The 24,360-nt window shown below is 40.0% G+C and overlaps 3 protein-coding genes across 5 annotated transcripts; 2 read left to right on the plus strand and 1 right to left on the minus strand.

The window, feature by feature from the left end:
* rpl32 (ribosomal protein L32) lies at positions 1-3,046 on the minus strand. The gene is made up of 4 exons (XM_029507091.1): positions 2,988-3,046; positions 2,230-2,330; positions 1,938-2,119; positions 1-163 (listed from the first exon to the last, which is right to left on the minus strand). Exons 2-4 carry the CDS (start codon positions 2,323-2,325, stop codon positions 34-36), a joined length of 408 nt encoding a protein of 135 aa, XP_029362951.1. The 5' UTR covers positions 2,326-2,330; positions 2,988-3,046; the 3' UTR covers positions 1-33.
* Positions 3,047-3,333: 287 nt separating this feature from the next.
* Positions 3,334-8,561, plus strand: ssuh2rs1 (ssu-2 homolog, related sequence 1). 2 transcript variants are annotated; one of them, XM_029507089.1, is made up of 14 exons: positions 3,334-3,494; positions 3,597-3,637; positions 3,732-3,796; positions 4,384-4,485; positions 5,246-5,321; positions 5,459-5,588; positions 5,760-5,820; positions 6,107-6,228; positions 6,337-6,399; positions 6,493-6,575; positions 6,694-6,786; positions 6,959-7,064; positions 7,631-7,738; positions 7,850-8,561. In XM_029507089.1, the coding sequence occupies exons 2-14, from the start codon at positions 3,615-3,617 to the stop codon at positions 7,988-7,990; spliced, it is 1,173 nt and encodes a 390-aa protein (XP_029362949.1). In that variant the 5' UTR covers positions 3,334-3,494; positions 3,597-3,614; the 3' UTR covers positions 7,991-8,561. The 2 variants fall into 2 exon arrangements, with proteins under 2 accessions (XP_029362949.1, XP_029362950.1); XM_029507090.1 differs by lacking the exons at positions 3,334-3,494; positions 3,597-3,637; positions 3,732-3,796 and adding an exon at positions 3,887-4,119.
* Positions 8,562-8,630: 69 nt separating this feature from the next.
* Positions 8,631-24,360, plus strand: dcaf1 (ddb1 and cul4 associated factor 1). Of its 2 annotated transcripts, none has more exons than XM_029506858.1 (25): positions 8,631-8,803; positions 9,887-10,002; positions 10,087-10,163; positions 10,250-10,323; positions 10,413-10,526; positions 11,265-11,402; positions 11,580-12,176; positions 12,582-12,683; positions 12,779-12,937; positions 13,145-13,324; positions 14,524-14,733; positions 14,899-15,068; positions 15,604-15,728; positions 16,137-16,372; positions 17,249-18,318; positions 18,418-18,616; positions 19,118-19,200; positions 19,690-19,774; positions 19,893-20,126; positions 20,719-20,812; positions 21,215-21,319; positions 21,536-21,609; positions 21,723-21,818; positions 21,922-22,198; positions 23,125-24,360. In XM_029506858.1, exons 2-25 carry the CDS (start codon positions 9,890-9,892, stop codon positions 23,178-23,180), a joined length of 4,668 nt encoding a protein of 1,555 aa, XP_029362718.1. In that variant the 5' UTR covers positions 8,631-8,803; positions 9,887-9,889; the 3' UTR covers positions 23,181-24,360. The 2 variants fall into 2 exon arrangements, with proteins under 2 accessions (XP_029362718.1, XP_029362719.1); XM_029506859.1 differs by having other exon boundaries at positions 8,631-8,786.

Genomic DNA, 24,360 nt, shown 5'->3' on the forward strand with positions numbered 1-24,360 from the left:
TCAATTTCTAAGCATTTATTGTGAATAACCAGTTTATTCGTTCTCCTCGCTCCTGAGCCTGGCGTTGGGGTTGGTGATCTTGATGGCCAGCTGAGCTGCCCTCTCCACGATCAGCTTCCTGTTCTTGGAGGAGACGTTGTGGGCGATCTCAGCACAGTGAGTCCTGAGGGAAGAGATGAGGGGGAAATTACATAATGGCAAGTGGGAAACACCCCCCACCACACTCCAAATGTAAAAACAAGCCATTGGGAATTCAAAGTTGAAAAAAGAAAAAAAGGCACCTTTAATAGAAGTTACTATTAAACTAAACACATAGATTACTAAATAAAGACTCAAATAAATGATTTACCAAGTCCCCTCGTACAACAAGCTCAGTAATGCAACAGTTTTGCTATTAGCCAAAGTTTTGTGATTTTGAATAGTGTACTTGTGCAACATTTATATTTTAAATGAAACAATCATGGCATAATTTCTGTTGGGGGGGGGCTGTCTCACCAGGCTGGAACTAACCTAATTCTACATATTTTTTTTTTTTCTGCTCTTCTATTCACTGCACCACTTGCTGCTGGAACAATACAAATTTCTCCATTGCGGGACAAATAAAGGAATATCTTATCTTAGACTTTTCTTAAGGATCAATATGAAAGGTGGAAAAACAAACAACCATCAACACTAAGCATGTCGTTTGAAGTATAGATTCAACTGTAATCCTTTTGAAAATATTTTGGACTTGCCTCATTTTTAGTGTCACTAAATCTCGAACAGACAGGTAAAAAAACAAAAAGGTAAAAGGTTTGGTTCAAAGATCTCATTCTTCAAACAGTTTAATAAACTCAAATTCATCTTAGCTCCGGCTTTTCTTGGACTGAATAGATTTGTTTGTTACAAAACCTCATACCCTCATTGAACTAACCAGCATTTTCATTCTGCAGATTGCCAAACATCTCTTTCAAAATACTTTAGATTTGTCTTTAGGAGGCTTCTGAGCAAGAATTCCTAACTCCTAAATTTGGTTTCACTACAATATCATTCATTCAATTCCATACCAAATTCTTGGTGAATTTCCCCTTGGGAATTAATCAAGTTATATCTAGCTATCTATATCAGGATTTTAGACTTGCCCTAACTAAGTCAGACCACATTTGTGAACTCCAGATTTGTTAACCAAGGACAAATTTAAATTGCAAAAAACAATAGAATTTTTCCTTTTTAATCAAATCACCTTGCACTTTTTCTGCACTAATTGAAAAGGATACAGTGTCCCTTCTGATCTGATATTGAACTCCTCAGTTACATGCCTTTAAAAATTAAAGCCATTTTATAGCTGCTGTGAAACTTGCTGGACAACAGTGAATTCAATCATTTGTACACCAGTCTCAAATTCAGTCACTGGCAGGGTTAATAATGCGTTATCAATTATCAATGTGACTACAGGTTGTAATCCTATTGGGTGTCCAAGGTGATGCTTCATGTTTAACTGACATTTTAAAAGGACAAAGGGGTTGCTTTAACAAACATTCCTCTTAAGCGCTTGGACATGGGAAGTCTGCTTTAACTCTCATGCTATCAAAAATTAGGCTGTTTGTCTTCCTCTTTTTAAGTTCCTTTTTTCTTTTAAATTACAATTATTGGTCACGCAAATCACGGTAAGCAGTTACAATTAGATTCTAGACTAGTGGCTATTCCTCTGTGGAGCTATGCAAATTTGGAAAGGAAAAAAAAACAAAACACCTTGCTCAACAAATCTTGTCAACTCTTTGCTGCTATTCAACCAGGAGATCAGATCTTGCTTTGATTGTGGTTATAAAAGACTGAAGGGATAAAAAAAAATCATCACCTCTGCAGGTAGATCAAAGTCTCTACTAAGGCCAAATCTGACACCAATGTACCTCACTTGAGATCCAGATTCATTAACAATACACGTAAGCACAACTTACTTGTTACTCATCATGAGGACCTCGAGTTCCTTCACGTTATGTACCAGGAACTTCTTGAAACCACTTGGCAGCATGTACTTGGTCTTCTTGTTGCTACCATAACCGATGTTGGGCATCAACATCTGACCCTTGAACCGCCTGCGGACCCTGTTGTCAATACCTCTGGGCTTACGCCAGTTTTTCTGTAGATAGGACAGAGATGCACAGAGATCACTTGGTTGCAAATCCATCCTAGATTTAAAAAAATGGAAATCCCACCCTGATGAGCATCTTGTATGTGGCAAAGACTTACTGCAATCTTAACATATCTGTCAGACTGATGGCGAATGAACTTCTTGGTTCGCTTTTTGACAATCTTGGGCTTTGTGAGGGGCCTTAGGGCTGCCATGGTGACTGAGGGAAGAAAAAGTCAAAAATCACACATCCAATCCACTCAACAGTATGTTGTCAGTTTCATTGTTGCAGCAAAACACCACCACAAGCTTTATATTGCAAGAACTATTACTGCAGATTTTTAAATAGGCAAACGCATTTTAACCAGGGTGTGAATGACGCTGCCAACAGCTCTTAGGCTCATTTATTTAAAAAAAAAAAACAAAAAACAAAAACGCTTCAATTAAGTTCAGATTTAACAGCAAATCGCCATGTATCCGTATACTCCTGAGGTTAAAACGTGTTGACTGGGATATGCTAGCTGTCGTTCACCGTGTTTAGCTAACCTGCTAGCTAGCCAAACTACATTGAGAGGCGAAAGCTTCCGCAGTTTGGAGTAAAATATGAACTTTTTAATCACACATGCTTAATACTGTTAACAGTACGTAGTTGTTTCATAATGCCTGGGCGACAGAGTCTAACGTAGTTTATACGACAGTCCCATTTTAGGGGCAGAGCGCCGGCAGCACTTTTCTCTCCACATCGACGATGTGAACCGATAGAATGGTCAATATCACCCAACACTTATGGAGTTTGTGTGTAAGATTGACAAAACACTGTCAGGTGGTCAAATTGTGTCTTATATTTCGTGGATTATTAAAGATTGCATTGACTCACCCGCCGATGTAAATCCAAAAGGGACTTCAGCGACGGAGGAAGGAAAGAAAAAGGACTTCCGAGAGTGACACAAAGCCTTATGGGTAGAGTAGTTTTTCTGGACTAACACGCTACAGCGCCTGCGTCACGCTGCAACCCCTACCCGCAGATATAAAGTAAAGTAATATAAACTCCCGTTGTACATTTTTTTTATTAACTTAATGTAATATCATCATCACCGTGTCTGTTATTATACACATATCTTTTTCCACCTTTCAAATGTGTCTGCAGCTCCTAAAAGTTTAGTGCGCACTTCCTTTAACCGATATGGTTGTTTTTTGGGGGGGCGGGGGTCCAGAGGGGCTGGATTTCTGCCCTCATATAAACCGAGGCAATGTGAGGTAACACGGAAGATCGAGGTTCAGTCCAAATCGTCCCCAGTAAAAAGTTTGGTTCCTGCCTAACTGTCACTGCAGATCAGTCAGCTGATAGACCGTTGGAGGAAACGTGGGAGGGGAGCCATAAAAGGTACGACTATTTTTTTTGTCACATGATTCTTAGTGACACCCCACAACAGGCGGAAAAATACACCTATGAAGAGTTTAACTCGTCTTTTTCACTGTCATTTAGCTGCTTTCTTGGACCTGGATGGAAAATCAGCCTCTAATGAAGTAAGTACCTGACGATGTTTTTTTTTTTTATTTTATTCATTTAAACTGTGGTTTCCTTCTCACTGGATTCAATATCGTTTTCCGTTACTTGCAGCAATCAGGTCAGAAACTACGGAATAGCTAACCCCGGCTATGTGCCCACGGCAGAAGGAGGGCCTGGTAAGATACATTAAAGTGTGATATGTTTTTGGACTAAGCATCACAGCCATTTTTAATAATGCATAATATGAATAGACGCTCGGTGGTGTGGTACAATCCTCCCTCTCTGTGCCACAGTCCGGTTCACACCTTGGATGACGTCATTGTCGTCCTGTAGGTTACTTGAAGTCGTTAACAAGGAGGCAGCTGAGGGAGTTGCAGTGTTACCTTAAACTGTGTTTGACAGGTCAAACGGCGGCTGTAGGGTTTGTATAGAGGTCAGGTTATTGCTCGTTAGCGATTAGTGTTTGTGGGAAACCTCTCGAAAATGGATCTCACCACTGGTAAGTCACGTACTCACTTCTGTCCTATTGTGTTACCAGAGAAACGTGTTACAGCTTGGGAGCACCTACATTTCTTATTTTTTGCTGAAAGGATTCAGGCAGACCTCTCACGCCATCTTATACGCTATTTGTCTGTGTAAAGCAGGAGAATTGCACAAGAAAGATTTTTTTAAGCAGTTATTTATTTTTTTTTTTTTTACTTTATACGATTTGAAAGCTTACATTTGTGGGAATGACTGAACCGGTTGTTCTGGTTTGTTTTAGCGATGTTCGCCCCGCCCGCTGCAGCTGCTCAGGGCCCCAGCGCTCCTCCGGCCAGCATGTTCGACAGCGTGCCTGGATATGAAGGAACCGTGGCAGGAGGAGGTACAGTGTGATGGACGGGCTCCCTTTTTAGCCCCGTTTCTCTACCGATTAGGATGAAACATTAGCACACTCTCGCCACATCCTGTGCCCTTTAAAATAGCCAGAAGTTGCTCAATTTTTGAAAGTACGAATTTGTCAATCTAAGCATCTTGGAGACTTTGCCTTGTGTGTGTGTGTGTGTAACAGATTCATCCTTGATGGTTCTCTGTAAAGAATGAAAATCTAACTATCGAAAGTGCTTAAAACTACTGTACTGTATACAATCAAAGGAAACAGTGAAAACAGTTCCTTTTAATGCTGTGTTTTTTGCTGAAACAGCAATATAGTTTAACACCACTATATAAACACACTGTTATTTTGGCAAAGTTCAGTCGTTGAATCAGATTTAACAAACATCCAATATTCACTAAGTAAATAGTCTGTGCAAAAAACGCCAGAAGTAATTTATCTTTGGATAAATAAATTATACAGGTAAATTACATAACAAGGGCAGCATAGTGGAATAGTGGTTAGCGCTGTTGCTCCACACCAAGAAGGTTGTATGTTCGGTTCCTGGGCTTGTGGCCTTTCTGCATGGGGTTTGAATTTTCTCCCTGTGCTTGCATTGGTTTCCTCTGGTTGTTCCAGTTCCCTCCCACCGTCCAATATCATGCATTTGCCCCCCCCCCCCCCCCCCCCCCCAACCCAGAAATGGATAAGCAGTATATAGCAGAATATGAATGAAATTTAATAATAATAATAATTATGATACATTCCGTAGGTGGATTCCTTCCTCCTCCCATGCCTGCTCACCCTGTTCCTCAGCCAGAGCCTGGACCTGAACAACCACATTGGAAGTAAGGGTTAAGATGAATGCTCTGAGACAATCTCCATTATGTGGTTTAAGAATGAAAAAGAATGAAGTTTTTCAACTTCTCTCCCTGTAAAATATTGTATTTCATTTAATTCTGTGAGCAATTTTTCCTACTGGCAGTATCCCATCTATATCCGAAGACACTGCTCGGGAGGCATTTGCTCTGTATGCATCCAGCAAGTGCTGCTACAGCTCTGCACCTGCAAAGGATGGTGTGATCACGAACATGGAGGCATTCAATACATACAGGGTGAGAGGTCTGCACATTTGAGTATTTGTGTGTTTCAGAACAAGAATTTATAGAAATTGTAATAGTTGATATGGTAGTTTTGATTGTGTAAGAAATAACTAAGCAAAGAAATGCCAATCTGTTGTTTCGTCATGTTTAAAGTGTGTTGTCTCCACCCATCCTTTGTTTTAGTATCGCTTGGAAACCTTCGCTGAAACAAGATCAACAGAGTGGAGTCATGAGCCATATCATGGTACAGTGCTGTTACTTTGCATATCTCCTGTTCAGAATCTGTTAGCCGGGGTCTTCATCTAGAGTAAACTCAGAAGTTTGTTTTTGTTGGCTTTTTAAGACAATAAAGTGACAGTCAAGTATCCAAACCCCAACACCCTTAAAAATACAACTAAAAGAAATATTTAAGTCATTAGTGATTCATTTTCTGTCAATTGAGTCAACATCAAATATCTTTGATAGTATTTCTGCTGACAGCTATTAAGTGTCACTACTCGGTAACATACTAAAATGTTTTGTTTGACCAGGCCAGCCAGTGGATGCTTTTTCCCAACCACCACCAGGGCCTTGGGATATTCCAGCTAAAACCCCCAGTTTTTTTCAGGACGACAAACAGGTTATCAAGGTTCCCTACACATCATCTGTAAAGGTGAATTTTAAGAAAACTGATATAATCATATAACACATGTTTGAAGAAAAAAAAAAATCCTGAAATTGCTATTTGAGATCTTCCTAATGAGAAACATTTCATCTGCAGAGTTGCCATGTTTGTTTGGGAATGGGGCGAAAAGCTTGCAAAGAATGTGCTGGTGCTGGTAATGTAAGTAATTTCCACAGACCTCACTAATAAGGTTATTTGAAGACATTATTAATGTAATAAGACCATCTGATACCTTTTTCTCTGTCCCATCAGAAAGTTTGTTGGGTGTGTAATGGATCTGGTTACCGCCATGGAAATGATCGATGCGGTCATTGCAATGGAAGAGGAAGAGACAAGTAAGCATTACTAGTAGATGTTTTATTAAATGAAAGCATCATTGGGAAATATTTATAAACAGTGCTGTTGTGCCCTTTTTTTTCAAACTCACTATTACTATACATTATTATGTTACAGCTGCAACCATTGTCATGGACAGGGATCAAAGCAGTGTGACACATGCCATGGAAAACAACAGCTTCTGGTCTACATCAACCTCACAGTGAAATGGTGCTATTCTTTGTTATGGCTTCTATGTCAAAAAGAGCAGATGTGTTTTTATTTAAAGCAATAAATAGCCTTTCAGAATGAACTTAATGCCATATGTGTTTGTGGTTAATTCTTGTTTCCTAACAGTTCTAATATTAGACTTGATATTTTCTCTTTTATCTCATTCCTTTAGGAAAAACAACTCTGATAGCTATGTTGTAGAACAGTTGAGCGGACTACAGGTGGACAACCTCAGCAAGGTGTCGGGCAAGGAGCTTTTCAGAGACTCTCAGTTCATGGTAAAAGATTGCTTTTGAGGTACCACACTTTTTTGGTACCACAAATAAGTGGGTGAGAACATTCACAATGTTTATTACTTAGATTTACTCAACTTTGATAACCATGCATGCTCATTCGTGTAATAGTTGTCACTTGTTTACCTACACAAAAAACAGACTATTAACGCATGTTTGGTTTCAGTCATCTTCTCATCAATATAGAAACTTTTCATAGCTCACATATAATGTGGGGGACACTTGTGCTTTATAAGGCTGATGGTCTGTTTTTATTTGATTTAATTTTATACTGGGCTCAGGGCACTGTGAAGACATAGAGACACCACACAAAAGGAACGGGCTGAACGTTTCCTGTGTGACACTGTTGGAGGACTGAAACAGCTGCATATTTGCATGCTGAATTCACTATCCAGCCTGTGTATCTACTGATGCCAAACTGAACACAGATCATAGTAAATGAAACACTAATGTGTTTGTTATCAGATATGATCCATCAACTATAGATTAACAAAATTTAAACAGTGATGTCGATTAATGATTTGTGGATATTTTCTGATAATTTTGTGCAGGTGTACCCGATCCTAGGCTTTCCAGATCCCGCAGTTGTAAGTGCTGCACAGCGCCTTGTGAATGAGCACCAGAACAAATACTCCCAGACATCACGCATTCTACAGCAGGTATTTAAAATATTTTAATGTTATATAAAATTATTTAATTTGAATATCAATATCACATTGTTTTTCTTTAACATTCTGATTTATTTATTTATTTTTGTTCTTTGTGTGTAGCGTCAAACTATCGAGCTGATCCCTGTTACCAAAGTGACGTACCTGTGGAAAGGGAAATCAAACATCTACTTTGTGTATGGGAATGAGTTCAAAGTCAACGCAGACAACTATCCTGCTACCTGTTGCTGTACTGTTATGTGATTGCATTGGTTGTGTATGAAGCTGATCAGCTCGAGCCAATGGATGACTAATTGAGTCAGTTTTACTTAGAAGTCAGTTAATCTACCAAATAATGGAGCATTCCCTGAAATGAAGGAAGTTATGGCTTTGTTACTGGTTATATTCAACAGAGTTCATACCTTTAACCTCTCGGCTCCCAAGTGTTACTCACACAGAAAGGTAATTTCTCTCTTTAACTACTTGCTACTGCAGAAATGATGCCATGAAAGTACAAAAATGCTTGCACCCCTCCCCAAAAAAGGGTTGATACAATATAAACAATAATCATACTACATTCAATACATTCTGAAAGTTTTTGCTTTTTAGAATTTTTTTTTAATCAGTATCGCAACTGTTTAGTAAAAAATAGTACTGGAGTGATTACAAAAGTATATTTTTATGTAACATTTAAACTTAAATGGCTTTATGTCATTGATACGTTTTTTATATATGAATGTCATATTTTATTAAATATGTAATCTTATCACACAAAAATTGTAATACATTCCGTGCAGTGATTCTGCTATTTTAATAAACATTGTTTTGCAATGTTTTGTTCGCGAATCATTTCGTCATTAAAAGTGGACTGTCGCTCCTGAAATGACGTAGAGAACGTGTTCGCCATAATGATAATAAACCGTGAACAGAAAGCTACAATAAAGCAAATTAAGTGGTTGCTGTGAAGTGGAGATTTATACGCAGACACAGAGAAGCAGAAGAGTTTGGACTAATACCTCTGCACGGAAGTCTTGGCGGATTCGGTGAACCCGAAGAAGAGGTGACCGGCGCAAAGAGGTGGATTTAGCATGCTAGCTAAATGTAGCCAGGTTTACCTGTGATGCTGCAAGCTAACATCCTTAGTGCTTGGTTTTACGTACAGGGAGGTTTCGTTTCGTACAATTTGGGTTTAAACCTCCCACAATAAGATGTGCATGTCCGGACAGCTTAGATTCAGCGGAAACTACACCGGCGGATTAGGTTGCGGCTTCTTTAACGGTGTCGCCAGGGAGCTAAGTGGTTTAGCTTCCTTGTTTAGCCACAGTCTGGCTAGCCAAACATCGCAACAGGCGGTGTGTGAGTTTGTTGGCGCCCCAGGCGATAAGTATCCTCTGCGAGTTAATGTAGAGAAACGCAGCCTGTGTTGGAGATTGGATTGTTGTTCAGAGCCAAATTAGAAAAGGTGTTATGTAACATTTGTGCGGACTTGTAGAGGGAAAGTGTTTGGTTGTTTGACAGTTAAAGTCCCAGGGGGGCTTCTGCACCTGCACACTGTGATGTTTGTGAAGTGAAGGACCAAATCCGCTTTTTTTTTTTTGCTAAATAGATGCTGCTGGGAGGAAGTTGTACCTCCCTTTCTTTGTGTTAACTTATTTTTTTTTATGTACGGTATGCAGCAGCGTCGTGTCTTACAACCCTCTGGAATATTAAGATAATGTGCACTGTAATATAAATAAAATATTATCTGTGTTAGAAAGTAACAAACAACATTCACACACATCTATTGTATAAATTCAAGGTACTTTACATTATTTGAATACTGAGTTTTCATATTTTCACATTCTTATTTATGAATATAATTAGATTGGATTACTAATTTAACAGGGGTTATACAGTTTGACAATTTTGCAATACACAGCATTAAAGCAATGCTTTGCACAGAGAATTTATCGCTGCTCTTACTTTTTTTTTTTTAAGCTTTTGTCTCTTGCTGTACATTGCAACGACCAACCACAATGAAAGTAAAATAAAATATACTGAAATGCACTTAAGGAAAAATGTTGCACTGTTTTAACTCAGATTTAATAAATGATCTTACACTATCCACCAATGGCATTAATAATGTAAGGAATCTATATTAAGTGTGTTTCATCCTGACAGGCTATGGCGTCAGCATCTGCCAATGTGGATTCCAAGGCAGAGCTGACTACTCTACTGGAACAGTGGGAGCGAGATCAACAAGGCAGCACACAGGAGCTAGTTAACATCCTCACAAAGTAAGAAGTGCTGCTAGTGCTTAATATGATGTCTTTAGGACGGGTTTAGAGTAAGTAAATAAGTTTATGAACTGTAACTTGCAGAATTTCAGAGCTTGTTGAGAAGGAGACAGAGGAATACCACAAGGCAGATCCAGATCCTTTTGATGATCGACATCCTGGTATGGAACAGAAACCTGCATAATAGCAACGTTACTTGGAATTCAAATATTGTGCATGTATTTGACATTTCCATTTTGGCCACTAGGGAGAGCTGATCCAGAATGTGTGTTGGGGCACCTGCTCAAGATACTATTCAAGAATGATGACTTTATGAATGCAGTAAGAATAAACTAAGAATAAGCCACTAAATTTGGCCCATTATTTTATACAAGTCAGAAGATTATTTTAACATGCTCTTCCCTTTGTAGCTGGTGAATAGCTATGTGATGACCAGCAGAGAATTTTCACTCAATGCATCAGCTTGTCGGCTACTTCAGAACATCATGCCTGGACTGGAGACAGCGGTTGTGTTTCAAGAAAAGGTATATTTTATCCTAAGTCGACCATTTAGTTTTTTTCTTTGTCTTTTTTCAGCTGTAATAGTAGCCTATAGTAGATTTGTGTAAAGTTTACCCATACAGCAAGTAATACGTGCATTTCCTCTGCTGAAAAATGATCGTAGCTTGTTTAGCATGTTGGTATAACTAATTACACCAAACATCACAGCACTGAAAGGGAAAGCTGCAAAAAAAAGAACAGTATTGTTTTCTGCTGTCCTAGATATTAAATAGTTTGAAAAGGAGAAGAGGCATATGGTTATAGCATATATAAATTATATGCTATGCTGAAATATATTAGTGCCATTCAGTAAAATTGTGAAAGCCATATTTTCACAGAATCCTTTGTAGTGACTAGCAAACCTATCAGATTGAGTTTCATTAACCAGAGACAGCAAAAGATGGTGCATAAAATGTTACTTGTTTGAGGAGTCACAGTTCAGCCTGCAAGGTTATTTAAACTTTGACCACCATATAGATACTTAACTCTTTTCACAAGATAATATGTGATTCAGAGGCTAAGTATTGATCCTTTTATTTTGAACCACACTTATGAAATTGTTACGAAAGCAAATGTATATTTGTATTTGACCAAAAAGTAAGCGCAATGTGGAAAAAACAACAATACAGCGTTTTTTTTTAATTTTTGTAATCTCTTGACATTCTGACATTCAATCTGGTTTTATTTGTATTTCAACATTCATCTGTGTTTGTGTTACTCAGGAGGGTATAGTTGAAAGGCTGTTTAAGTGGGCTCAGGAGGCCGAGCAGCCACTCAGAATTTATGCCACGGGTCTGTTGGCTGGTGCCATGGAGAACCAGGACATTGCAGCCAACTACAGGGAGGAGAACTCTGTTTTGGTCAGTAGGGATTCCGCTGTATTAAGTATCCATGTATATTAATAAATAATGTCAACAATATTTCATGATAGCTGAGAAAACTGCCCCCCCATCAAGCACCAGAAATATTTGCACCTCATCATGGTGGCGTGAGGTAGCAACTGTCCAGTAACCATATTTCATGCTTTTCTTCGACAGGTGCCTTTGATGCTTCTAAGGTTACGTGAACTTCAGGATAAGGATGCTGAGAACAAAAGGGAAATCAAACGGCCCAGCCCTAGGAAGACTTTGAGCGAGCCTTTGCTACCTTTAGATGAAGAGACTATTGATGGAGGCTTTGAAGAGAAGCCCTTCACCCCAGGCAGAAATAGAGCTGAAAGGGAAGGGGCAGGTCCGGTGGGAGATGGCGAAATTCCGTTCTCCACCATTGAGTCCGAAAACGAAGTTTCATTCCGTCTCAACTCCCCTCATAAGACCAGCATCCGTGCCAACTCAGCTGTTAAAACCATGATGAAGCCCATGTCTGCCCCGAGTTCACTGATACACCAAAGCATGCCTGATGGCAGCAGTTACCTCAAAAGAAAGTTTGAGAGGGAGAGCGGCAGGACCTCAAAACAGAAGCTAAATTTCTCTTTGCCAGAGCCAGAGAGGAACTTCAGTGAACTTTCCAACAGCAGCTGGTCTGAAATGAGTCCCTGGGTGATTGGCAACAACTATCATCTGTACCCTCTAACCCCAGAGATTGAACAGAGGCTGATCCTGCAGTATCTCACTCCTCTGGGAGAGTATCAGGAGGTAAGTTCATTTCAACCAACCTGTGTGGTGCATAAGAATGTAGAGCAGCAACAACCAATCAATCGTTTTATTGACAGAGCTCCAGTTAATATTATTTTTAAAAGATCAATATCCCCAGCAGTTTTGGAAAACATGGATTTAATAATTTTGTGCTGATGAAGGTAGTTGTAGTCCTTGTTTTTGCTTTGCTTGTCACAAACGTGCCAGTAGATGTCAGTCTTTCTTAAGGATGATTTAAAAAAAAAAAAAACTATTCTGTTGTGACATTGTCAACAGTTGTCTCAGTTCATCCTGGAAATGTAGGCCGGTTTTGAAATTGTAGCAATATCTTGTTAGCTTTATTTTAAACAAAAATGGCATGGCTTATTTGCCACTGATGTCCATTCCCCCTTTTAATTTCTACAGCTGCTGGCAGTGTTCATGCAAATGGGAGCTCGTGAGCTGCTCATGCATTATATGGATCTAAAGCAGACCAATGATGTGCAGCTAACCTTTGAGGCTCTCAAGGTAAACACTCTCTTTTGTAGTTGACCCTCCATGGAGCCAAAACACAATGTCAAGGTTGTTAAGTACTCCCTCTCAAATCTTTTCCCTTTCCTCAGTACTTGGCATCTTTACTGCTGCACAAGAAGTTTGCTGCGGAGTTCGTCGCACATGGAGGAGTTCAGAAGTTGCTGGAAATCCCCAGGCCATCTATGGCTGCCACTGGAGTGTCTCTGTGCCTCTACTATCTCGCCTATAACCAAGATGCCATGGAGAGGGTACAGAACAGACACACACACACACACATGTTCTTGTCGGGTGATGGCTGTTTAACATTTTTAATTTTTAACGAATGTTAATGTTCACAAAATCATCTTGATATTAGTAGTATATGAAACATGATTATCACTTATTATATTATCACTGTCAGCCGGCTCTTACAGCAGTTTACTTGTACGTTATTTGCTCTGTTCTGTCCCCACAAGGTGTGCATGCTACCCCACTCCATCCTGTCAGATGTAGTTGGTTACACGCTGTGGCTGCTGGAGTGCTCACATGCGTCCGGCTGCTGTCACGCCACCATGTTCTTTTCCATCTCCTTTTCTTTCCGTGCCGTACTGGATCTTTTCGACAAGCAGGATGGGCTCCGGCGCCTTGTCAATCTGGTAAGACAAGCCTAGCCGTCCACTACATGTGATCATTATTGTAATAATTTTAACCCAACCAATTTTATCATTCATAGAAAATTATGTATAATTTGAAAACTGGTGAACTTAGTGACAATTTTACAAGATAAAAGTTGAAATGTTTTAAGGATAAAGTCAGAATTTAGTTGGTTTATTTTAGAAGAGAGACATCAAATGAATGTTAAACTGAGGGTTGTGGATCACTTTGTTAAATTGTACTTCAGTTTTCTTCATATCAATACTATATTATCACCAATAGCAAGACTTGGAAAAAGAATATGCGAGACTTGACCTTGTGGCAGCTTGACACAGGAGACTTGCTGAGGAGACAGCCTGTGTGCTGGGTTTGTTTACTTCTGTTCCAGGTAAAAAAAAAAAAAAAAACCTTCTGCTGCAGGGACTGTAATATCAGAGTTTTCCCTGCACACAAAACTATGAGGCGGCTGCCACCAGCAAAATTCACAGAAATGTTGAAAGCTGCCCCCAGCTCACAAAACTTTGATGTTATGAAAACTGTTTTTTGGTGACAAACGTTCTAGGAGGGTGTAATTTTTAATTGCAATTGTATTTGGCCAATGTACCAACACTGTGTCAGTAACAGTGCACCAGTATCACAACTAAAACTGCCAACAAAAGAAGACAAGAGCTGTGAGTTTTCTATAATTCCTCGCAGATTTTCTTCCCTACAGCAGATGTGTCGAGCAGTATTTCATGGTGGTATTTCTACCATGACATACCGTCCGCCCCATATTTGTTTGATATTCAAACTAATAAATATTGTTTCCTATGCATCAAAGCACTTCTAGTTTCTTTGAAATTTCTCCTAATCGAGCATTACAACCCATCAGTGTAACTTTGTTAATACTTTATTATAGATATACACACTAAGCCAAGCAGGGTAGTTGATGAATTAGAAATGTTCAGCATTGCAAGATGCGCCTCCAAATTTCCTAGGCCATTGGAAAGTCATATCCCCCGAACAAGGACTTTTTTGGGGGTAAATCAATGGCCCAGGAACTTCTTTTTTACACTGGGTCCACCAGTTGGAGCACACATGGTCCTTCAATAGGTTCCTGGTTCCTGGGGGAATCTCCTCTGGTCAGATTGCAGCTAATGTCAGATCGGTGTACCAGATGCTGGTTATGTACTAATATATAATATGAACTGACTGCTTCCAGATTAGCACACTGGAGATTCTGAACCCTGAGGACCAGGGAGCGCTGTTGAGTGATGATGAGATTTTCTCCAGTAGACAGACAGCCAAGCACACCTGCATGGCCCTGCGTAGGTATTTCGAGGCCCATCTGGCAATCAAGGTGGAGCAGGTGAAGCAGTCCCTGCAACGAACTGAGGGGGGTGCCCCCATTCACTCTCAGCCGTACTATAAGGTACACAGAGGCCAAAGGATAACTGTGATTAACATTACTTGACATGATTTCTTAATGTGAACTTTGAAAATGTATTGTAGAGTGATTATCTGAATTTTAATCATTGTGAAATAAATGCGGAAATGTGCATTTCTGTATTGACCCTTTGTGCTTTCGTCTTCCCAGGCGGTCAGCTATAGCCGTGAACAGGTAGTGGAAATGATGGAGTTTCTGATTGAGTATGGACCACTGCGGCTTTACTGGGAACCAGCAGAGGTCTTCCACAAGCTGTCTTGTGTCCAGCTACTCCTGCAGCTCATTTCCATTGCCTGTGAATGGAGGACCTACTATGGCAGGTAATGAGAAGGCTATGATTATTCTGTTTGAATGTCTAGTACCTTATCCATTTTACATGTTTTAACAGTTTCCAGGACCAAACTGAGATTGAGTGATTTGAGTGTAAAGGTAATTGTTAGTGTGGTTTCATCTATTTTCTGCAAAAGCCTACTAAAGCTGTAGAGCCTAAGCATGTAGCTGATGCATGCTTTCAAAACGAAACTTGCAGTCCATGTTCTTCATTTGAAATGTCTATTGAAAAATATTCCTTAGTTTGCGAAAGAAAAACTGTACAGTAAGCTGATAAGAACAATAATTGCGTACAAACACGGTCAAAAACTACTGTGCTCTCTTGGCTCCATAGCTTCACTCAGTTAACTAAGAAACACACACACACATGCGTCACATGATACATCTTAACCAATAAGAAGAAGAAGATCAGATCAAATTCTAAAAAAAATTAAATGATTTATTATTATATGTTTCTACTATACAAATGGTTCTAACAGTAATATAGTCTGCTGCAGATAACAGATAATTTTTCTTTTGCTGTAGGAGTGATACGGTACGTTACGCTCTCGATATCCTGAGCATCCTCACAGTTGTTCCAAAGACCCAGCTGCTGTTGTCTGAGGCGGTTGTTGTGCTTGATGAGGGAGGATCCAATGTCTCCACTGTTGGTTGGTGTTCACAGTCTTGTAGTCAGGAAATACATGAAATGTAATTTATATTTGAATCAGTTGTTATCAGGCTCATCTTAGAATATGTTTACAGTGGCATTTATTATTTCTATGCATTCAAGCAGAGTGACCAACTCTTATTTTACCAGTTTAACTGTTTTTGTGTACTGTAGTGCATTGGTTAATTACATCATTAGAAATTTTTTTGGCATGTGAGCATTAAGTTCAGTATTTTTTTAGCCGTTTGGGAATGTAGAGCAATTCATATTGACAGAATAGAATAAGTTGCCATTACTCCGTATTTTCAGTTGTGTGTATTTCATAAAACCTCTGCCCAGTTCTGCTCATAGATGGCACGACTCCAAGTCTCTGCAAAGCTTTTCATAAAATTTTGGGATTTTCTCTAAGGTATGAGTATCGTCCTGGCAGTAGCAGAGGGAGAGGTATTTGTGAATGATGCTGAGATTCAGAAGTCGGCTCTGCAGGTTGTCATCAACTGCGTCTGTGCTCCAGACAAACGTATGTCCAGCATTGGCAAGTTCATTGCAGGTACCCCCCGCCGCCGCCTGCCCCAGCAGACCAAAGCAAGCGAGAGTGTCCTCACAAAGATGTGGAATGTGGTGCAATCCAACAATGGCATCAAGGTAGAAGGAAATTATTCCAGTCTCCAGCATGGTTTTTGTAAGGCTGTACTTCATATTTTTTGAAAGCATTGACAAAAACTTCTGAGCATTCTGTGGACAGGGGCATGCAAGGTTATACCAGTGGTCATAGTGCTAATGCATATTTATTAGAGTTGGGCCTGATCCAATCCAATATCAGCATCTGCTGCCAATACTGACATAATTTGCTAATTAAACATCACAAAAATGTTACCAATCCAGACTTTTTCAAAACATGAAAGGAGTTGCTATTGCAATTTGCTCTCCTACACCTGTTCATGTGCAAAACTGGAATTGAACCGGAACTGAAAAAAGTGGATCCAATATTGGACTTGTACAGGCTGTGCCTCTTTCATGGGAACAGCTCAAGGCTCACATTCACCCACAAACAAAAACATCCAATCACTGAGTGCAGTGAGAAACCAGACTGACTTGAGGCTGGAGTTTGTGGTTCTGTTGCTCTGTAACCCGTTATAATGTTTATAGTCTAGAAGGAATTTTAGCATTATCTTTATCTTCACTGATATAGTATAACACAATGCAGTCTGTATTTGCCTGCATTTTGTTCTTACTGCATTAGTCATACATGTCATGCTGTAAAACTGTATTTTCAAGAAAATAAATGCATTGTCTTGTCAGTTACGTTATTTAAGTGTAGTAATAAGGTATGAGTACAAGGTAGTAATTTTAAAGACAGCAAAACAAGCTCTGCAGCACCTCTTTGTCCAACTCTGATGATGGGTGCTACACCAACAAGTCAGTCATCTGAGTTGTGACCCTTGGTAATGAAGAAAAACTTTTCAAACCTCAGTTTTGTCTGTTATTCTTTTTAACCCACGTTCTGTGTCTTTTCTGCAGGTGCTGTTGTCCCTGCTGACAGTGAAGATGCCCATTACAGATGCAGATCAGATTCGCGCTCTGGCCTGTAAGGCCCTGGTTGGGCTGTCTCGTTCAAGCTCGGTCAGACAGATTATCAGCAAGCTGCCTTTGTTCAGCAGCGGACACATTCAGCAGCTCATGAAGGAGCCTGTGCTCCAGGACAAACGCAGCGAGCATGTCAAGTTCTGTAAGTTTGCTGCTGAACTGATAGAAAGGATTTCTGGAAAGCCGCTGCTGATTGGTACGGATGTGTCTCTGGCATGGCTGCAGAGGGCCAGTGTTGTTGCTCAGTCCAGAATAACGTTCCCTGAAAAAGAGCTGCTGCTGCTTATTAGAAACCACCTTGTGGCCAAAGGTCTTCATGACACAGCCACCACACTCACCAAGGAGGCAGATCTCCCAATGGCATGTCTGTCACACTCTTCGCATTCAACTTCGTCTTTCCCTCCTGTTGCTCCTCCTCCAACGGCCTCTGCTGTTGCCACACTGCCCCGCACACCACGGCTGGCCAATGGTGTTGGGGCAAGACTTGTAAACCATCCTTCTCATTCATCTACACCTGGCTCCAGCCATCCACAAACAAGGCCTTCTTCATCACAACCCACTGGTTCTTCTTCTGCTGCCTTAACATCTGTCCCTCACTGTAGCAATGGCTCCCCACTTATCGGCCGAATCGTTTTCTCTCGGGAACGGCAAACGGGGTGCACCACATTGAGCTGCAAAAAACCTCGGGTGCTTAGGCAGAAGTCTGACCATGGGGCCTTCAGCCAGAGTCCAGCCATGAAGAAGCAGTTTGATAGGCACCTGCCCTCCCCCCCTGCTTTAGACAGCATCATCACCGAGTACCTGAGAGAACAGCATGCACGCTGTAAAAACCCTGTTGCAACATGCCCTCCTTTCTCTCTCTTCACACCACATCAATGCCCTGAACCCAAACAGAGACGCCAAGCACCCATCAACTTTACATCTCGACACACACGGAGAGTTATTTATCCTAAATACGGAGGAGTAGATGGCGGATGCTTTGACCGACATCTCATCTTTAGCAGGTATGCCCTCAAATCACTCTTGTCTTTGCTATATTCATGTTTAATTTTATGTGATTGTCCTCGACAATTATTCTTTTGTTTTATTTGCTTCTTGTCCAGGTTCCGCCCCATCTCCGTGTTTAGGGAGGCTGACGAGGATGAAAGCGGATTCATGTGTTGTGCCTTCTCAGCTCGCGAGCGGTTCCTGATGCTCGGGACATGCACAGGACAGCTCAAACTCTACAATGTCTTTACTGGCCAGGAGGAAGCCAGCTACAGCTGTCACAGCTCAGCGATCACTCACCTGGAACCCTCAAGGGTCAGTATGGGAAACTACCAGTCCATAAGCAATATTATGATGTCTAGCTGTCAAAGCTGCTGTGTATGTTTTACTTTTTCTCTGGCAACTAGGATATTTTAAGTTCCCTCCACTTGAAAAGGTGTTTTTTGTATTGAGTTTTAACTAGGATGTTTGACTTTCACAGTTAACCATGTTGTGCTCACCATCACTTTACAACTAATTAGGAAGCCAGTCCATAAAAATATTTTATCATGTACACAAGCAATGATGAGATTTACACTGAGAATGGACAATACAGTCCAGTCTATATCCAGTAGTCAAAAATGTAAGATAAATATTTACATAATCAGATACACTCGTTCTTTTTTGTCTCAGTTCTCCCATTTTATGAATTTTCTATTATGCAATCAAATATTTTTGAGGAAAAACAATATGAGACGCATCATTATCTCAAACAGAATGTGCTAATGTCTTGAGCATGCCTGGAAGGGAACCACTCAACACATTTTGTATTTTTAGGATGGGTCTCTGCTGTTAACATCAGCTTCTTGGAGTTACCCTCTGTCTGCACTGTGGGGCATGAAATCAGTGTTCATCATGAAGTAAGTGCTGTTCTCACAGCAGACTGAATTTGTACTTTCAGCAGCTAAACACAAAGCACCTTTTATTAAATACTTATCTCTAGATTTTGAATTATTTGCAAAATTGCCAGAAAGTACAGCCTATATGACAACCTATTGATTAACAATTCAACTACAGACTTTTGCCTGCGAGTGCTCTACTTCCTCAAGGTTGTATGTGGTCTTGTAATGGTAAAGCAGATTTATGCTGTCAAAAGATGGAGCTACCGAAAGCAGATGACATGCTGTTTAATTATGTACGCGAACAGCCTGAGGGTTGCAGTCTTCAGTTCATGGAACACAAGGACTTGGCTTCATTCATCAGCACAAGTTTAAAGAAGGCAACGCCGAGACTCTACCGATACATTCAGAGTTGTTCTACAATGTCTTTAAGGAATTATTTAGCTTTTATTCTCACACTGGCTGCATGTTTTGGATTAAAATTTCAAAGGTTGCTCTTGTTGTTTCCAGGCATTCCTTTCTTGGTGACCATTATGTGGAGTTCAGTAAGCTTTCACAAGATCGTGTCATTGGAACTAAGGAACATATAGCACGTGTATGTTTGTCTGTATTTTTTTTTTTTTTTTTTTTCACATTGCAATATTTAATATTAAATACAATAAAAACTTGAAGGAATAAGGTGAATACTCACTATCCGCTGCTCTCTTTGCCAGATTTATGATATCCAGACAGGGCAGGTAACGCTGACACTCAACAACCCAGACCTGGCGAACAACTACAAGAGGAACTGTGCCACCTTCAACCCCACAGATGACCTGGTGCTGAATGACGGTGTGTTGTGGGATGTGCGCACAGCTCAGGCGATCCACAAGTTCGACAAGTTCAACATGAATATCAGTGGTGTGTTCCATCCCAACGGCCTGGAGGTCATCATAAACACAGAAATCGTATCCTTGCGCCTTGAATACTTGTTGACAAGAGAGCAGTACAATAGGAGCTTTTAGGCATTACTCTGCCTTTTCTGTTGAGGACAGGATTTCTGCCGACAAGAGAGTGAATTTAATCCTAAACTAATTCCTTAACTCCTCTATGTTTGAGGCTTTACACAATTAGTATTGTAGAATAGTTTGTAAAGTGAATTCCATTAAAAGTATTCCTAAACAAAAATCTTTTTTATAGTACTCTAAATGCACAATTTTCAGCTGCTGCATTGATTTTATATTTATCACTAGATTAATTACTAAAGTTATCGGAGCTTGTTCAACAATGGACTTCAGTTAAGTGATGAGTACACAGCAATACATTTTGTAAATCTGATTAGGGCAAAAAGCACTTGGTTCATTGAGTGATTTTGTTTGTCACTGCCATGACAGGATCACTATTGAGCATTTATTTCACTGCTCGACATTAAATATGTATTGTGCTTAAAGCTGATTGTACTACCCTGGGGATTTACTTAATTGCTGTGTAATTAAATTAACAGCTGATGAAGCTGATACAGAAGAAAAAGAATGTCATTGTCCTTAGCTGGAGTTTCAGTGGGATCTACGGACCTTCCACCTTCTCCACACAGTTCCTGCTCTGGATCAGTGCAGGATAGTCTTTAACAATAACGGCACCGTCATCTATGGAGGTAAATGGGGGAACTTTTACATGAAGGGAAATGTGGAGCATTTGGCATGGAGCCTGCAACTTAATGGAAAGTCACTTCAAATGTGTGTGAAAGGTGGTAATCATGGAGCAAAATGAACAAGTGTGCCTTTTGGAGAGAGGTGTGAACAGAGCCTGCAGAGGTGTGTGTGCGCGTGAGCCGTGTATGCTGACTGCACAGTCACTCAGAGCCATATGGGCAGAAGGATCAGTGTTGTATTGGCAGCAGACAGAACCAGCTGGTTCGCACCACCTCGCAGGAAGAGAAATGGGTGTGCCATAATGGCTCTGTTCAATTCAATGACCACTTGAAGCTCTCAGAAGCTAGTACCCCAGCTAAGTGTGTTTTGCACAGTTTTTATTTTGTGCCACTTTGATTTTGCAGCAATGTTGCAAGCTGATGATGAAGAGGATATGATGGAGATGCAAATGAAAAGTCCATTTGGTTCATCGTTCAGGACTTTTAATGCCACAGACTACAAACCAATTGGTAAGTCATTCTGTCCACCCCATATTTTGAAGATAGATTCCCTCCCTCCCCCCAAAAAGTAATTCATGCTAACTAAGTGTTGTGCTTGGACACCTTTTTATATTATACCCTGTAGTGTTTGGTAATCATTTTCAATTACTGTAATATTTTATCTTATGACATTGTAAGATATTCAGAAACTGTCCACTGACTGACTGCTCTTTGTTCTTCTCTCAGCCACTATTGACGTCAAGAGGAATATATTTGACCTTTGTACAGACACGAAAGACTGCTACTTGGCTGTGATTGAGGTAAATCCATGTGACTTTAAAATGGATTCAGGTCTTCGAGCAAATGTGATAAATTATGTGTTCATAAATACTGTGTATTTTCATTTTCTTTTCCTGTTACATCTGATTTATAGAACCAGGACTCGGTTAACACAGACACAGTGTGCAGGCTGTATGAAGTTGGTCGGCAGAGACTTGCAGAGGAAGAGGAGGAGGATGAGGAGGATCAGGTTCATACTTAGATTAATTTTTTTGGCAAAGTACAGTCTCTTTGGTTACTTTAGGCAGAGACAGAGGAATTTAAATTGAACTTTGTTACCATCTGTTCACCAGGAGGATGACGATCAGGAGGAAGATGACGATGATGATGAGGACTCAGATGATGATGTTGACACAGATCCCCTTATTGCCGAGCTAGAGAATGAGAATGGTGGAGAAGATGAGGATGACGAAGAAGATGATGATGGGAATGATGAATTCTCTCCCTCTGATGAGGAGGTGGTGCGTCTTCTTGAAGAGGATGTTGATGTTGGCGATGATGATGATGACGATGACGACAATGATGAAGAAGACACTGATAACGACGACGTTGATCTGGAAGGGGACAATGGTGAGCAGTGCTTTAGTTTAACTATATGTGGGGCGCTTGGAGGTTCTTATGAAGCCTTACAAAGTGTTCAGTTATATTTACCCAAACTCATTAAAATGTCTTCAAAAGATTTACAATACAGTATAATACAATATAGAATACATAGCAAAACAGTTACCATAAAAAAAAAAGACACATAAAGCTTATGGCTGTCAAAAGACAGTAGATTGTTTAACTTATGGCATAAATACAGATTTTTTTTTACATGGATTTCAAAGTTGTTAAAGTTTGGGAACTGGGAAGGTACATTATAGAAAAAACAACAGAAAAAATAATCTTTCTCCTCCTTTAGCATTTATCTGGGATTTATATAGCGCTTTTCTGAGTACTCAAAGACGCTTTACAGGTGTGTGTGTTTGTGTGTGTGTGTGTGTGTGTGGGGGGGGTCTAAGGTAAGAAAAAGGAACATTAAAAATGGAAAAGTACAGTCAGACATAAAATCAATAAAAACAAGAATTGATACAAGTTCAGCTCGGAAATGCTATTGTAAACAGATGGGCTTTTACAGATAGAAGATTGATTTAACGGGATCACTATTGCATGATTAGTTAGCCAAGATTTGCTGAACTATGTTTAAAGAACTCAATACTGCTGTGCAGGCTTAAGTAAATGATGCATCACTGTACAGTTTCTGTGTTTTAATGCTTGTCTGGTCACAGTGAGGAAAGGCCTTTCCCAGTAGAATTTAAAATCTGCCGTCTATGTATACTGCAGAAGCTGAGAGATTGAATGACAGAAAAAGCATGAATTTATAAAGAAAAAAAAAATGGTGTAGTACTGTTTCACTCTCTGCCTTCTTGGCAGTTTTCCTCAACACCCACTGACCTCTGCAGCGCTACATCTCTGTATCCCTTCATTTCTATATCTGTATGCTATTTCACTAACAGACAGCTCCGATAACTCTGACCTTGAGGATGACATCATCTTATCCCTGAATGAGTGAGGATCCTTCGGCATTTGGGACCAGAGGAACCAGACATGTCAATATGGCTGCCCTCAAAGTCGGGAGCCGCAAAATAGAAGGCAAGAAACGAGAGTATAAGCAGATGAGGTGGGAATTACTTTGGAGCACTGCCAGTTTGAAACAGCAGGTATCTGCACACCTTTGGTATGACAGGGCAAGGGAAGTGATGTACTATTGGGCAAAGTTATTGCATATGATATAGTTTTATTAAATAAAAGTGGGCTTGATGATTGCAAAAGCCAGTGTGTAGATGCAGTGAAAGGAAGTTTTATATTTTATCAATCACATTAGTGGCTCTTTAATTGAGCCTCTTCATTTGATATTGATCCACTCACTTTGTAATTCTCCATTTGGCCACAGATTAGCCTTTTTAGGGAAAACATTCAAGCCAGGCTGTGGTTCTGCATTTGTTTTGTATCGCAGAGGATACAATGCCCTCCTCCAAACTACTTCACATCCCCACCGGGAATAATCACCAAGTATTGAATTAGGCAGCTAATGCAATGCACAAACTTGTTACCGATGGTTCATCAAGCATCACACCCACTGTCTGGTGTTGCTTTCACCGTAAGCCGATGACCAAAACGCCACACACCGCAGTGCCATTTGTGAACCTCAACCCCTCGTTTCATTATGTAAATAGACAAAATAAATCGGCTCCGTGCACACAAATTGCTGGAGAATCAATAACTGGTGTGGACACCACAACAAAGTTATTGACAGATCTGCTCACTGTCAGCACACGAGAGACGCACAGTGTGATGACTTCCACGATGTTTTAGCTCACACTTTTTGAGTGAAGAGGAGGGAGGTGGATTTGGTGCAAGACTGATAGTATAGAAAAATCATCCATTTGATCTTGAAAGAGATAGCTTAAAAATTGGTACCAACATTAGAATTCAACAAAAAATTTTTCTTAAAACGGATTTCCTCTGATTGACAGACACATGCTTCATAGATGTTTCAACATTGTGAAACCCAACACCCAGCACTTGCACACTTTTTGAAAGCAGTGCAAATAGTTCATGGTTTTTTTTTGTTTTGTTTTGTTTTGGTTTTTTTTTTTCATTTTTTTGCCTTGTATCTATTCATTTTATCTGTTTTCTTTCCATAAGGAGACTTCTATGTTGAGTTTCTTGAGACAATTTATGTACAGCTT

This window comes from Echeneis naucrates, chromosome 7 (assembly GCF_900963305.1).
Source record: "Echeneis naucrates chromosome 7, fEcheNa1.1, whole genome shotgun sequence".
NCBI lineage: Eukaryota > Metazoa > Chordata > Actinopteri > Carangiformes > Echeneidae > Echeneis > Echeneis naucrates.

What these genes read in the sequence shown, in the direction of transcription:
- dcaf1 (XM_029506858.1), top strand. Translation starts at nt 9,890, where the DNA reads ATGGCGTCAGCATCTGCCAATGTGGATTCCAAGGCAGAGCTGACTACT. An exon ending in TGGAGGACCTACTATGGCAG is followed by an intron (nt 15,069 to 15,603) that starts GTAATGAGAAGG and finishes CTTTTGCTGTAG; the next exon opens with GAGTGATACGGTACGTTACG. An exon ending in CACAGACTACAAACCAATTG is followed by an intron (nt 21,320 to 21,535) that starts GTAAGTCATTCT and finishes TTCTTCTCTCAG; the next exon opens with CCACTATTGACGTCAAGAGG.
- ssuh2rs1 (XM_029507089.1), top strand. Translation starts at nt 3,615, where the DNA reads ATGGAAAATCAGCCTCTAATGAA. An exon ending in CCTGAACAACCACATTGGAA is followed by an intron (nt 5,322 to 5,458) that starts GTAAGGGTTAAG and finishes TCCTACTGGCAG; the next exon opens with TATCCCATCTATATCCGAAG. An exon ending in GAGTCATGAGCCATATCATG is followed by an intron (nt 5,821 to 6,106) that starts GTACAGTGCTGT and finishes TTGTTTGACCAG; the next exon opens with GCCAGCCAGTGGATGCTTTT.
- rpl32 (XM_029507091.1), bottom strand. Translation starts at nt 2,325, where the DNA reads ATGGCAGCCCTAAGGCCCCTCACAAAGCCCAAGATTGTCAAAAAGCGA. An exon ending in ACAGATATGTTAAGATTGCA is followed by an intron (nt 2,120 to 2,229) that starts GTAAGTCTTTGC and finishes TCCTATCTACAG; the next exon opens with AAAAACTGGCGTAAGCCCAG. An exon ending in GTCCTCATGATGAGTAACAA is followed by an intron (nt 164 to 1,937) that starts GTAAGTTGTGCT and finishes CTCTTCCCTCAG; the next exon opens with GACTCACTGTGCTGAGATCG.